The sequence below is a fragment of the Anguilla anguilla genome, chromosome 9 (genome assembly GCF_013347855.1).
Source record: "Anguilla anguilla isolate fAngAng1 chromosome 9, fAngAng1.pri, whole genome shotgun sequence".
Lineage (NCBI taxonomy): Eukaryota > Metazoa > Chordata > Actinopteri > Anguilliformes > Anguillidae > Anguilla > Anguilla anguilla.
The window spans coordinates 530296-543328 of record NC_049209.1 but is presented as its reverse complement, the minus strand read 5'-3'; the positions used below and the strand labels follow the sequence as shown (position 1 = coordinate 543328).

Below are 13033 nucleotides of genomic sequence, written 5' to 3'. Positions count from 1 at the left end.
CACAGTGCAGTATAACTGCGCTGTATCACTGTGAAAACAGTGTGGTATAACTGTGCTGTGTCACTAAAAACACTGTGCTGTATCACTGTGCTGTATTACTAAAAACACAGTGCTGTATCATTGCAAAAACACTGTGCAGTATCACTGTGCTGTATTGCTGTGCTGTATCACCACACTATGCCCCTTCTCTTGAAAATGCATGGGAAATTCTTCTTGCAGCCATTTTTTGGAACAACCAAGGTCTTAAAATTATTGAGCTCTTTAAAATTATGTGTAGCAGCTGAAAGCCATTATAACCCCATAAGGACCAGTAGTCCCAGAGGCTCCCGGACTGAAATAAAGGGCTTGAGAGATGCTGTATGTCTCTGTTTGTTCCTCCCAGTCCCCCCCCCCCCCCCCCCCCCCGCATGCGAAAGCTTCACCGTGTGCATGGTGTCTGAAAGGGGGGTGCCCCCCCTCCCCCGCATGTATTCATCCTGAAAAGACTGCTCAAATTAATAAAATTACAGCATCTTTCTAATATAATTAATTGAAATGGAATAAAATAGCTCAAATTAATCAAATTAATAAGGGTACAATATTTGTCTGGGAGCACTGATTTCTTTGTTCCTGTATCATCTGATACATAAATACACAAACAAAGTACTGGGTTTAAAAAAATGGATTGCGCTATTCTCTGTTTTGAATGCCTTGCTTCACATGGTGTCTCTGCTCAGGATGGGTTTCCGCCATCTTTGCACCGTGTTCCTTTGCAAAGATGGTGAAGTGTTAAAGATGCAAGAGAACCATCCGAACTGTTCCCAGGAATTCTGAGCTGGGTAGAACTTTTTGTTTATAATCCATGAAAGCTGCATGGAGCATGACATACATTTCATATTTCTCCTAGAAAAGAGCAAATGATTGCATGTTGCACATTCTTATCTATTCTAAATGAGGGAGGGGTTGCAGAGTATGTTTTCTTATTTTTATATTCTAAAATGTATATTTTTGAAAATAAAAATATGAAAAAATCAACTTTAAATTTACCTAGTCTTAGATCATCTCACATAATTTTAGAAGCAAAATAGGAACGGGGATTCCACCAGACATTATTGAAAGTTTAGAAATGAATTTGCCCCATACCACAAATCTATCACAACCCCTCCATTATCCAGCTGTCAGTACATCATGCACGTACACCTCCACACATTCACACAAAGACACATGGAACAACAACCTCATTCAGCTCAGAAAAAAAATGTCAAAACTTGTCAGAGTGACGTGTCCAAAATGATGCACTCGCAGCTAGTGAAGCTTCTTCAAGAAACACAAGAACAATACTGATTTCTTCTGATGCCAATCATGGCCAAAAATAGGCCGCAGTGATGCGTATGTTTTCCAGTGTGGTGCGACTGAATGAATCCTAAATTAATATAAAACAATAAGGAGGCTGTGGCAGTCTGACTGCCCGTCCCTCAGACTGGTCCCATGACCGTGTGTGAAATGGCGGCTTTAAAGCCTCTGGAGCAGGGAGCTATGGAGCAGCCGTGCGTTCCTGTGGTCTCAGCCCTTTTGGGACAGAAAAGTCTGAAACAGGAAATGGCAGCGAAAGCTGAGACAGGAAATGGACCAGGTTCTTACGATGGGGCAGAGCATCCATACAAAAAGATCCAAGGAGAAAGAAACACCCCTGGAGGGGTGGTAATTCATGCACGTCACACAACCCTGGAGTTTCCCATTTATCAAAAACAAAATCCTGACTATCTAATTAAATGGGTGACAGCACAATGCCACAGTGTCTGAAAACTCAAATCAGACACTTTGAGCACAACGTACAGGCTGTGTTCTGACTCTGTTCAGGCCGTGTTCAGGGTGTGTTCTGACTTTGTTCAGTCCGTGTTCAGGGTGTGTTTTGACTGTGTTCAGGTCGTGTTCAGACCGTGTTCAGGGTGTGTCAGACCATGTTCCGACCGTGTTCAGGCTGTGTTCAGGGTGTGTCAGACCGTGTTCAGGCCGCGTTCTCATCGTGCTCTCATCATGTTCAGGCCGTGTTCAGTAACTGCGTTTGTGAGTGCGGTCACTGGGACGCACTTGGGTATTGATGGATTACAGTTTGCTGCAACAGCACCGTCCTGTGATGACTCGTTGAGATTGTGAGCTCATGAATCTTATGGTTAGAGAAGGGGAATTAATCACTCAGACAGTTCTTCAAAAAACCCTATTCCGCTCCACGGTGCCGGAATATGCATTAGAACTTAAAACTTTGAGATCATATATTATTGGATAGTTTTAATGACATAGCCAAAAAGGTGAGTAGTACTCTATCGCAGTTCTCAAATCCAGCAGTTAGGGCTGACATCTAAAGAGCGTATTGCGTTCATTCAGTATAACTGTCTTTACTTGTCATAGTAAATACATTTTTTCTTGTACTTATGAGAAAGAATCTCGTAATTACAAGAACAAGATACAGAAATATGAATTATTTCTATTTTACTCTTTTTACTTAATTTCTTTTAACCAAAATGACTTTTATGACAGCCTAAATCTGCTGAAAATTAAGGTGGTTTTGCTTACAAGAAATTTTGGTTTCTTTTCGTACTCAAGCAATATGAAAAAACTCGAAACCAGAATTCGGTAAGAACCGGATTCAATATGCAGAATCAGGTAATTGGAATCCATAAAATATAATGAATAGCCAACCCTAGTTATGCTGTTGTCAGTATACTTTTATAAACTGGAGCAATGTCCATTGCCTTTTTGTCGGTAACCTTTGGAAAACAGGTCAAACTTCAGTGGGGTTCTCATAACAGTTAAAAAATCACTCACCATGTTGACTTCAGAAATGGAGTCGATGCTGGCGATGTTGATGCTCATCCCCACTATGACTGGTGGACCTGTGGGAAGACAGAGTCGGTCATGTTTCTCACTTCCTCTCCCGAGTCCCACTTCCTGTCTTACATTGAACTTTTTGCTGTCTCATATTGTCCACGTCAAATATCAAATGCAACAAACCACATTCTGAAAGACTGAAAGGATGATGCAGCGGTAAAAGGTCTGTAATAATATTTCCACAGCTTGTGTGTGTCCGCATTAGATAAAGGTAGTGATGAGGTAAGCCCTGAAATTCAAAATGGATCCCTGCTCATTGCTGACAGTTAAATCACAACTGTGGGACCAATTCATAATAAGACGCTGGTTACAAGAAAGCATACACAAGTACATAACACACATCAGCAGAGGGCTTGCAAAATGGCTATTTCTGTTGCAAACAAAATATACTAACACTGAAATTAATTTTTTCATCCTTTCAACAAAAATGTTTTTAAGTATAACTGCTTTGTTCAATTTTACTTCAGTGGTTTTATAAATAAGTTTCATATAGGACTATTCTCCCCTGTTCCCTGTGGGACTATTCTCCCCAGTTCCATATAGGACTATTCTCCCCAGTTCCATGTAGGACTATTCTCCCCAGTTCCATATAGGACTATTCTCCCCAGTTCCATGTAGGACTATTCTCCCCAGTTTCATGTAGGACTATTCTCCCCAGTTCCATATAGGACTATTCTCCCCAGTTCCATATAGGACTATTCTCCCCAGTTCCATGTAGGACTATTCTCCCCAGTTCCATATGGGACTATTCTCTCCAGTTCCATGTAGGACTATTTTCCCCAGTTCCATGTAGGACTATTCTCCCCAGTCCCGTGCAGTACTGTTCTTCCCAGTTCCATACAGGACTATTCTCCTCATTTCTGTGTAGGAGTATTCTCCCCAGTTCCATATGGGACTATTCTCCCCAGTTCCATGTAGGACTATTCTCCCCAGTTCCATATAGGACTATTCTCCCCAGTTCTATATAGGACTATTCTCCTCAGTTCTGTGTAGGACTATTCTCCCCAGTTTCATATAGGACTATTCTCCTCAGTTCTGTGTAGGACTATTCTCCACAGTTCTTTATAGGACTATTCTCCCCAGTTCCATATTAGACTATTCTCCACAGTTCTTTATAGGACTATTCTCCCCAGTTCCATATTAGACTATTCTCCCCAGTTCCGTGAGGACTGCACCTGGCTGCCTCAGCCTGAGACATGGCAGAGATTAGCCCTGTAGCTACGTGGGAGACAGTGGGAATGTTCTAGCATAGTTTCCAGCGGCAGCGTGTGCATCCCTGCTCAATCTGATAAGAACCTCACTGCAGATATGAGGTCAGGAGCGTCTGACAGGTGAAGAGTCTGGACACAGGCTTGGGACTGACATTTGATGACTGTATCTCAAAAGCACTCTGGGGTTCCCCTACTTTACATTTCCCCTGTGGGTAGAAATTTTCTGCTAGAGGTAACTGTGGAAGATCCAGACAGTAGATTAAAATGGCCAGACCTTCAGTGCACAACCTGCTGAATGAAATGCAGTTCATAGGAAGTACCTTTTGGGCGTGTGCTCAGGACAGAGAACCAGAAATCCAGAGTAAACCCACCTGAACGGGAAAACTAGGCCTTCTGCAACGTGTCACAACTTCTCTCATATCTTTGTTTTCAAGAACCCAACAAAGGACTCTTTTCATTCTGTTCCTGAATTTTGCATTGTTATCTTTTTAGAAAAAAAAATGAACACGAATGACCCAATGAATATTATGTTAAAGTGCACACTGTCAGCTTTAATTTGCAGGTACATACATCCACACTGAGCGATCCATGTAGGAATTACAGCCCTTTTTATACACAGACCTCCCATTTTAGGGGACAAAAATTGTGGCATGCAAGGCAAAGCGTTTGTCTGAATTCATCAACATCTGTTCAGATAAACATAGGATAGCTTGATACATTTTCTAAAGTGAAATTTAGAGTGCAAACATGTAAGAGTTTCACAGAGTCATAACCCCACCACTTAAAATAACGAAAGGGTAGGATGTCAGAGTATTTAACCACACTCCCAGATTAGCTCAGTTTAGTCATTCAGTTATGGGACTATAATATAAATCCAGCTTTGTTCTTCTTTATTGGGGTATTTGTGACCCCTGACCCCAGCTGAAACCTCTATGGTGCTTTCTTCTTTTCCTGCTTCCTTTGCTGCGCGGTAAGCGGCCGATCTCAGCTCAGCTCAGCTCAGCTGCGCAGTTCAGCCACTGCAGGACCACAGGACTACAGCAGGCTGTGTGCAGGACCACAGGACTACAGCAGGCTGTGTGCAGCTATAGGACTACAGCTGGCTGTGTGCAGGACCACAGGACTACAGCAGGCTGTATGCAGGACCACAGGACTACAGCAGGCTGTATGCAGGACCACAGGACTACAGCAGGCTGTGTGCAGGACCACAGGACTACAGCAGGCTATGTGCAGCACCACAGGACTATAGAAGGCTGTGTGCAAGACCACAGGACTACAGCAGGCTGTGTGCAGGACCACAAGACTAAAGCAGGCTGTGTGCAGCTATAGGACTACAGCAGGCTGTGTGCAGGACCACAGGACTACAGCAGGCTGTGTGCAACTATAGGACTACAGCAGGACCAAAGGACTATAGCAGCTGCGGGGGTTCAAGCAGGGGCATCCAGGTAGTGAGTATGCTCCTCCCACTATGAATATGCCCCTCCCACAATGAATGTGCTCCACCCACCATGAATAGGCTCCTCCCACCATGAATATTCTCCTCCCACCATGAATATGCTACACCCACCATGAATACATTTTTGACATCACTAAATTGAACAAAGTCCAGAAACCAATGCTATACCAACAATGCCCGTGCGTCAGAACTGTACAGTGTTGCTTCCTCAGTTTTACATAAAGCGCACTAATCAATCATTAGTTATATGTAATGACAGGCCAAAGAAGTTTAGAAACTATACATTTCCGTTGAGCTGTCTATATGAGTAATTTGCAAAATTTGGCAAGGGCGCTTGCACTGCGAGTTTAGTCAGCATTCTCCTGCTTTTTGCCTTCGGGAGAACTTTAACAGACATTAAAATCAAGGACATAATAATGTCCTTAATATATGATGAGACCTCAGTGCCCATACAGAACAGATGCTACTGAGTATCGTATAAAGATGAGATGCTGTCAATAAACAACTGACATTTACAACTCGGACTTGAAAGACAATATTCTAAAAGTTTTACTGGAGTGAGCTGAATAATATTATAGACATTATGATTGCTACATCCAAACACATCTTATCAAGGACGGTGACCTGTATCCAGTCAAAGTAACAGGACAGGAATGAAAACGCATTTGGGTACGAAAGGTGAATGCTAAATTGCTGTGGTCTCAACAAATTTGCGCATTTAATTTGATATGATGAAAACTGTTCATAAAAGGTTTTAAAGATATCCATTAATAATCAGCGTATATATATATGCGAGAGGTGTTCTACAGGCATAAAGTGTGTGCCATCCATATGCAGAATCACCCATTTTATAGCACCACTCAAGGACAGTGATGGAGACAGCATTGATTAATACACAGTGTTGCTCCCCCCACTCCCCCCCCCCCCCCCCCACCCCTCTGTGCTACTGGAGCAGGTGGAGCTCCGTGCAGCTGGTGCCAGAGTGGGAGGGGGGGGCAGACCTACACCACGTGGCATTATAAATGGAACGTCGCTGTGGGTACACCTTGCCCCTCCCACTGGGCAAACAGTCTGAGCTCCTCCCTGCTGGGGACACAGAGATGGTGGAGGTGCCCTTTTTAGATGACGTCATTAACTAAACTGGCTGCTGACAGGGACATACCCTTCACCCCTCCTCCCCTCAACTGGGGTGGGAATTATGACCAGCTACCATGACTTTGATGTGTCAGACTCTATGGTGTGATTATCAACATTCACTTACCATACTCACTCACACATCATACTCACTCTTACATACTCACTCACTCACACATACTCACACATACATCATACTCACTCATACACACATCATACTCACACATACATCATACTCACTCACACATCATACTCACTCACACATACTCATACATACATCATACTCACTCACACATACTCATACATACATCATACTCACTCACTCACTCACACACACATCATACTCACTCTTACATACTCACTCACTCACACATACTCACACCTACATCATACTCACTAACTCACTCACTCACTCACACACATCATACTCACTCTTATATACTCACTCACTCACACATACTCACACATACATCATACTCACTCACTCACACACACATCATACTCACTCACACATCATACTCACTCGCACATATTTACTCATACATCATACTCACTCACTCATACACACATCATACTCACTCACACATACTTACTCATACATCATACTCACACTCACATACACACACATTAAAATCACTCACACATCATACTCACACTCACATTAAAATCACTCACATTATACTCACTCATACATCATACTCACACAGCAAGGGTGATGCCATAAAATCTTTATCAGTTCATTGCAGTAATATATTAAAGAGCACGCGTGAATGACATCTATTTTGGTTTTAGGAGAGTGTTTTCCAGATATAAAACAAGGTCTGACATGAAGTGGAGTCTGGAGCCTGTTTTTAAAGGTCAGGGACGGTGCATTTCCATAAAAAATGTGCAAGTCTTACAGAAGTGGGGATGCACACGGGTGTGTCACCTTCAGAGTCTTTGCCTGTCACACACCCTCTGCTTTCCCGCTCAAAGCGAGGCTCAGAGCGAGGCTCAGAGTGAGGACCCTTTCTCCCCGTGTCCTCAGGAGGGACGGCGTGTGTGTGTGTGTGTGTGAGTGTGTGTGTGTGTGTGTGCGTGTGTATGTGTATGTGTGTGCGTGTGTGTGTGCATGTGTGTGTGTGCGTGTGCGTGTGCGTGTGCGTGTGTGTGTGTGTGTGTGTCTGTGTGTGCGTGTGCGTGTGTGTGCGTGTGTGTGTGTGTGTGCGTGTGTGTGTATGTGTGTGTGCGTGTGTGGGGGTCTGTGTGTGTGTGCGTGTGCGTGTGCGTGTGCGTGCGCGTGCGTGTGTTTGTTTTTTATTGGTGACAGTTCCCTTCCTCAGCATAGGGGAAGAGGTTCACACCCACAAGGGGTAAATGAGTGATTTTCCAATAAGCAGACTGATGAATCATGAGGATCAAATAAGGGAAAAAATAGAGTGATTGTTTAACAATGTGACCGATATGTATTGACTACAGGGAATGTTTACCCTTTTTAGGGAACTTTTTGTGCTCACACATGTCATGAAAGTAAGAAGGAAGTTAACATTGCACCATGATTATTGCTTGGCACATCAGAGCCAGTATAATATAAGACAGTGTTGCTATTATAGATCATTATCACTTAAAGATTTTGAAAGTATTATGCTGTTAAGGCAAACTGTTTGCCACTGTGTCATTACTGTGAGTGTAAAAGCTTTTATTTCAGCACTTGATTATAATTTACAGTGACTCAGGTTTTTCTGAGCCTGCTGCTATACCACGGCTTGAGTGTATCATGCCATATTAGCCTTGCATAGCTTCTGTGTGTTCTGAACAGGATTTCTGTTTAGTTCCTCGCTGTTGGGAACGACCAATCATGTTTGCGTGCTCGTCATATCGCTGCAGCATCATCCGTTAGTCAGCAGGGTGCAGATCAGCACGTTTGTGCTGCAGGTATGCGATGGCAGCTGCTGCTTTTATTCACCGTACAGCTTGCCAGAAGAATTGCACAGCTGTGCAGCTGCTGCAGCTGAAAATGCAGCAACTGCAGGCTGCTGCAGTGTGAGGTGCAGTAACTGCAGGCTGCTGCAGTGCGAGGTGCAGTAACTGCAGGCTGCTGCAGTGTGAGGTGCAGTAACTGCAGGCTGCTGCAGTGTGAGGTGCAGTGACTGCAGGCTGCTGCAGTGTGAGGTGCAGTGACTGCAGGCTGCTGCAGTGCGAGGTGCAGTGACTGCAGGCTGCTGCAGTGTGAGGTGCAGTAACTGCAGGCTGCTGCAGTGTGAGGTGCAGTAACTGCAGGCTGCTGCAGTGTGAGGTGCAGTGACTGCAGGCTGCTGCAGTGTGAGGTGCAGTAACTGCAGGCTGCTGCAGTGTGAGGTGCAGTGACTGCAGGCTGCTGCAGTGTGAGGTGCAGTAACTGCAGGCTGCTGCAGTGCGAGGTGCAGTAACTGCAGGCTGCTGCAGTGCGAGGTGCAGTAACTGCAGGCTGCTGCAGTGCGAGGTGCAGTAACTGCAGGCTGCTGCAGTGCGAGGTGCAGTAACTGCAGGCTGCTGCAGTGTGAGGTGCAGTAACTGCAGGCTGCTGCAGTGCGAAGTGCAGCAACTGCAGGCTGCTGCAGTGTGTGGTGCAGTAACTGCAGGCTGCTGCAGTGCGAGGTGCAGTGACTGCAGGCTGCTGCAGTGCGAGGTGCAGTAACTGCAGGCTGCTGCAGTGTGAGGTGCAGTAACTGCAGGCTGCTGCAGTGCGAGGTGCAGTGACTGCAGGCTGCTGCAGTGCGAGGTGCAGTAACTGCAGGCTGCTGCAGTGCGAGGTGCAGTGACTGCAGGCTGCTGCAGTGCGAGGTGCAGTAACTGCAGGCTGCTGCAGTGCGAGGTGCAGTGACTGCAGGCTGCTGCAGTGCGAGGTGCAGTAACTGCAGGCTGCTGCAGTGTGAGGTGCAGTGACTGCAGGCTGCTGCAGTGTGAGGTGCAGTAACTGCAGGCTGCTGCAGTGTGAGGTGCAGTAACTGCAGGCTGCTGCAGTGCGAGGTGCAGTAACTGCAGGCTGCTGCAGTGTGAGGTGCAGTAACTGCAGGCTGCTGCAGTGTGAGGTGCAGTAACTGCAGGCTGCTGCAGTGCAAGGTGCAGTAACTGCAGGCTGCTGCAGTGTGAGGTGCAGTGACTGCAGGCTGCTGCAGTGTGAGGTGCAGTAACTGCAGGCTGCTGCAGTGCGAGGTGCAGTGACTGCAGGCTGCTGCAGTGTGAGGTGCAGTGACTGCAGGCTGCTGCAGTGTGAGGTGCAGTGACTGCAGGCTGCTGCAGTGTGAGGTGCAGTAACTGCAGGCTGCTGCAGTGTGAGGTGCAGTAACTGCAGGCTGCTGCAGTGCGAGGTGCAGTAACTGCAGGCTGCTGCAGTGTGAGGTGCAGTAACTGCAGGCTGCTGCAGTGTGAGGTGCAGTAACTGCAGGCTGCTGCAGTGTGAGGTGCAGTAACTGCAGGCTGCTGCAGTGCGAGGTGCAGTAACTGCAGGCTGCTGCAGTGTGAGGTGCAGTAACTGCAGGCTGCTGCAGTGTGAGGTGCAGTAACTGCAGGCTGCTGCAGTGTGAGGTGCAGTAACTGCAGGCTGCTGCAGTGCGAAGTGCAGTGACTGCAGGCTGCTGCAGTGTGAGGTGCAGTAACTGCAGGCTGCTGCAGTGCGAGGTGCAGTAACTGCAGGCTGCTGCAGTGTGAGGTGCAGTAACTGCAGGCTGCTGCAGTGTGAGGTGCAGTAACTGCAGAGTAAATGGCAAACCTCTCTGGTTCCTCCTGAAAAGACCTGGACTGGTTCCTTCTCTCCCGACTGAAATATTACGCTTAGCATCCCACATCCACTCTCCCTCTGCACCTTTCTGTAACCCCCCCTCCCACACCAACCACCCCCCAACCCCCCCACACTCTGTACCTGCCATGTTGACATGGCACCCCACCTCTCTCTCTTTAAGTGCCCTGTAGCATTGTCATATTCCCTGACCTGTCCTTAGAAAAAATGAAATAAACAAACAAACCTGGAGCCATTTTCCATTGCACTTGTGAAGGCAACAGCATCAGTTTTCCCCTTGAAATGTCAAAGTACATTCACTCGCTAGTCATGGACAGAGAGTGCCCAGAACTTGATTTCTCTTGCTATGAGTGAACCTCTGACCTATAGAAAATGATTTGATGTGGCATCTCATAAAAGGGGAGGTTGGGGACATGCTCTGCCCCCATGTGGGGGTGGGGGGTGTTAGGGGTCTATCGATCAGGGCCATGCTCTGCCCCCATGTGGGGGTGGGGGGTGTTAGGGGTCTATCGATCAGGGACACGCTCTGCCCCCATGTGGGGGTGGGGGGTGTTAGGGGTCTATCGATCAGGGACACGCTCTGCCCCCATGTGGGGGTGGGGGGTGTTAGGGGTCTAAAGATCAGGGCCACGCTCTGCCCCCATGTGGGGGTGGGGGGTGTTAGGGGCCTAAAGATCAGGGCCACGCTCTGCCCCCATGTGGGGGTGGGGGGTGTTAGGGGTCTAACGATCAGGGCCACGCTCTGCCCCCATGTGGAGGTGGGGGGTGTTAGGGGTCTAAAGGTCAGGGAGGCTCTGCCCCCATGTGGGGGTGGGGGGTGTTAGGGGTCTATCGATCAGGGACACGCTCTGCCCCCATGTGGGGGTGGGGGGTGTTAGGGGTCTAAAGATCAGGGCCACGCTCTGCCCCCATGTGGGGGTGGGGGGTGTTAGGGGTCTAAAGATCAGGGCCACGCTCTGCCCCCATGTGGGGGTGGGGGGTGTTAGGGGCCTAAAGATCAGGGCCACGCTCTGCCCCCATGTGGGGGTGGGGGGTGTTAGGGGTCTAACGATCAGGGCCACGCTCTGCCCCCATGTGGGGGTGGGGGGTGTTAGGGGTCTAAAGGTCAGGGAGGCTCTGCCCCCATGTGGGGGTGGGGGGTGTTAGGGGTCTAAAGGTCAGGGAGGCTGTGCCCCCATGTGGGGGTGGGGGGTGTTAGGGGTCTAAAGATCAGGGAGGCTGTGCCCCCATGTGGGGGTGGGGGGTGTTAGGGGTCTAACGATCAGGGACACGCTCTGCCCCCATGTGGGGGTGGGGGGTGTTAGGGGTCTAACGATCAGGGAGGCTCTGCCCCCATGTGGGGGTGGGGGGTGTTAGGGGTCTAAAGGTCAGGGAGGCTGTGCCCCCATGTGGGGGTGGGGGGTGTTAGGGGTCTAACGATCAGGGAGGCTCTGCCCCTGGCCCACCCCCGAGTGGCAGCTCTGGCCTGTGCTTTCACAGTAAGCCCCTCTAAGCTCTGAGAGTTGAGGGACTCTGTACTGCTGGCACACTCAGGCCTGCCCTGGCTCTGGCTCACAGAGGGGGTGCTGCACCAGCCCGTTCCGCTGGGTATTGATAAGGTGCATTAGAGGAGCGAAAGGAGAGTTTAATAAAGTCGTACCTGAGTCCAGGCCCAGCCTGCTCTGCCGCTTAGCGCATGTAAGAGATGTACTGAACTCTGACTGCCTGCCAATCTCTCTGGCTCACTCCCCTGGCTCAGGACAAAGGACAAGGCTACTGATCGTGCTGCTGACTGAAACGCTTTTTTTTTTTTTAGCAGTGCCTGTGAATTAAACACAGGACATCCCCCTACATTATCACTAGGCAACGACAATATACTTTATGTATTTCACTAAAATGATTTCCACAATACAGCATTTCACTCATTCTGAAATGGATAGAGTGTATGTGTTCCTTCATTCATGCATATACATTGGATCATAGTAGTTTGTTTTTTATTTTATTTTATTTTTCCAAACCTGACCCATGACACGTAGTATGTACTCCAATACAATCCTGCAATTTACAGACAGCTATTGGCTGTGTGGCTATAGACAGCTATAAGAAGTTGTGGAAACAATGGAGAGATTCAACTACACGTAACAGCAGAGTCAAAGCAGAGGCTTATGAGTCACAGAAGAGTCACAGCAGAGTCATAGCAGAGGCCTATGAGTCACAGCAGAGTCATAGCAGAGGCCTGTGAGTCACAGTGGAATCTAAGCAGAGGCCTGTGAGTCACAGCAGAGTCATAGCAGAGGCCTATGAGTCACAGAAGAGTCATAGCAGAGGCCTGTGAGTCACAGCAGAGTCAAAGCAGAGTCATAGCAGAGGCCTATGAGTCACAGCAGAGTCATAGCAGAGGCCTGTGAGTCACAGCAGAGTCATAGCAGAGGCCTATGAGTCATAGCAGCATCATAGCAGAGGCCTGTGAGTCACAGAAGAGTCACAGCAGAGTCATAACAGAGGCCTATGAGTCACAGCAGAGTCATAGCAGAGGCCTGTGAGTCACAGTGGAATCTAAGCAGAGGCCTGTGAGTCACAGCAGAGTCATAGCAGAGTCATAGCAGAGGCCTATGAGTCACAGCAGAG

General features: G+C 47.8%; 1 protein-coding gene across 2 annotated transcripts in view; it reads right to left on the bottom strand.

The window, feature by feature from the left end:
- gabrb4 (gamma-aminobutyric acid type A receptor subunit beta4) overlaps positions 1-13033 on the bottom strand; it is a 65252-nt gene that overhangs the window by 23423 nt on the left and 28796 nt on the right. For both annotated transcript variants that reach the window (XM_035435102.1, XM_035435101.1), the window contains exon 3: positions 2806-2873. In XM_035435102.1, coding sequence (XP_035290993.1) covers positions 2806-2873 — 68 coding nt within the window. The remainder of the gene's footprint in view (positions 1-2805; positions 2874-13033) is intronic.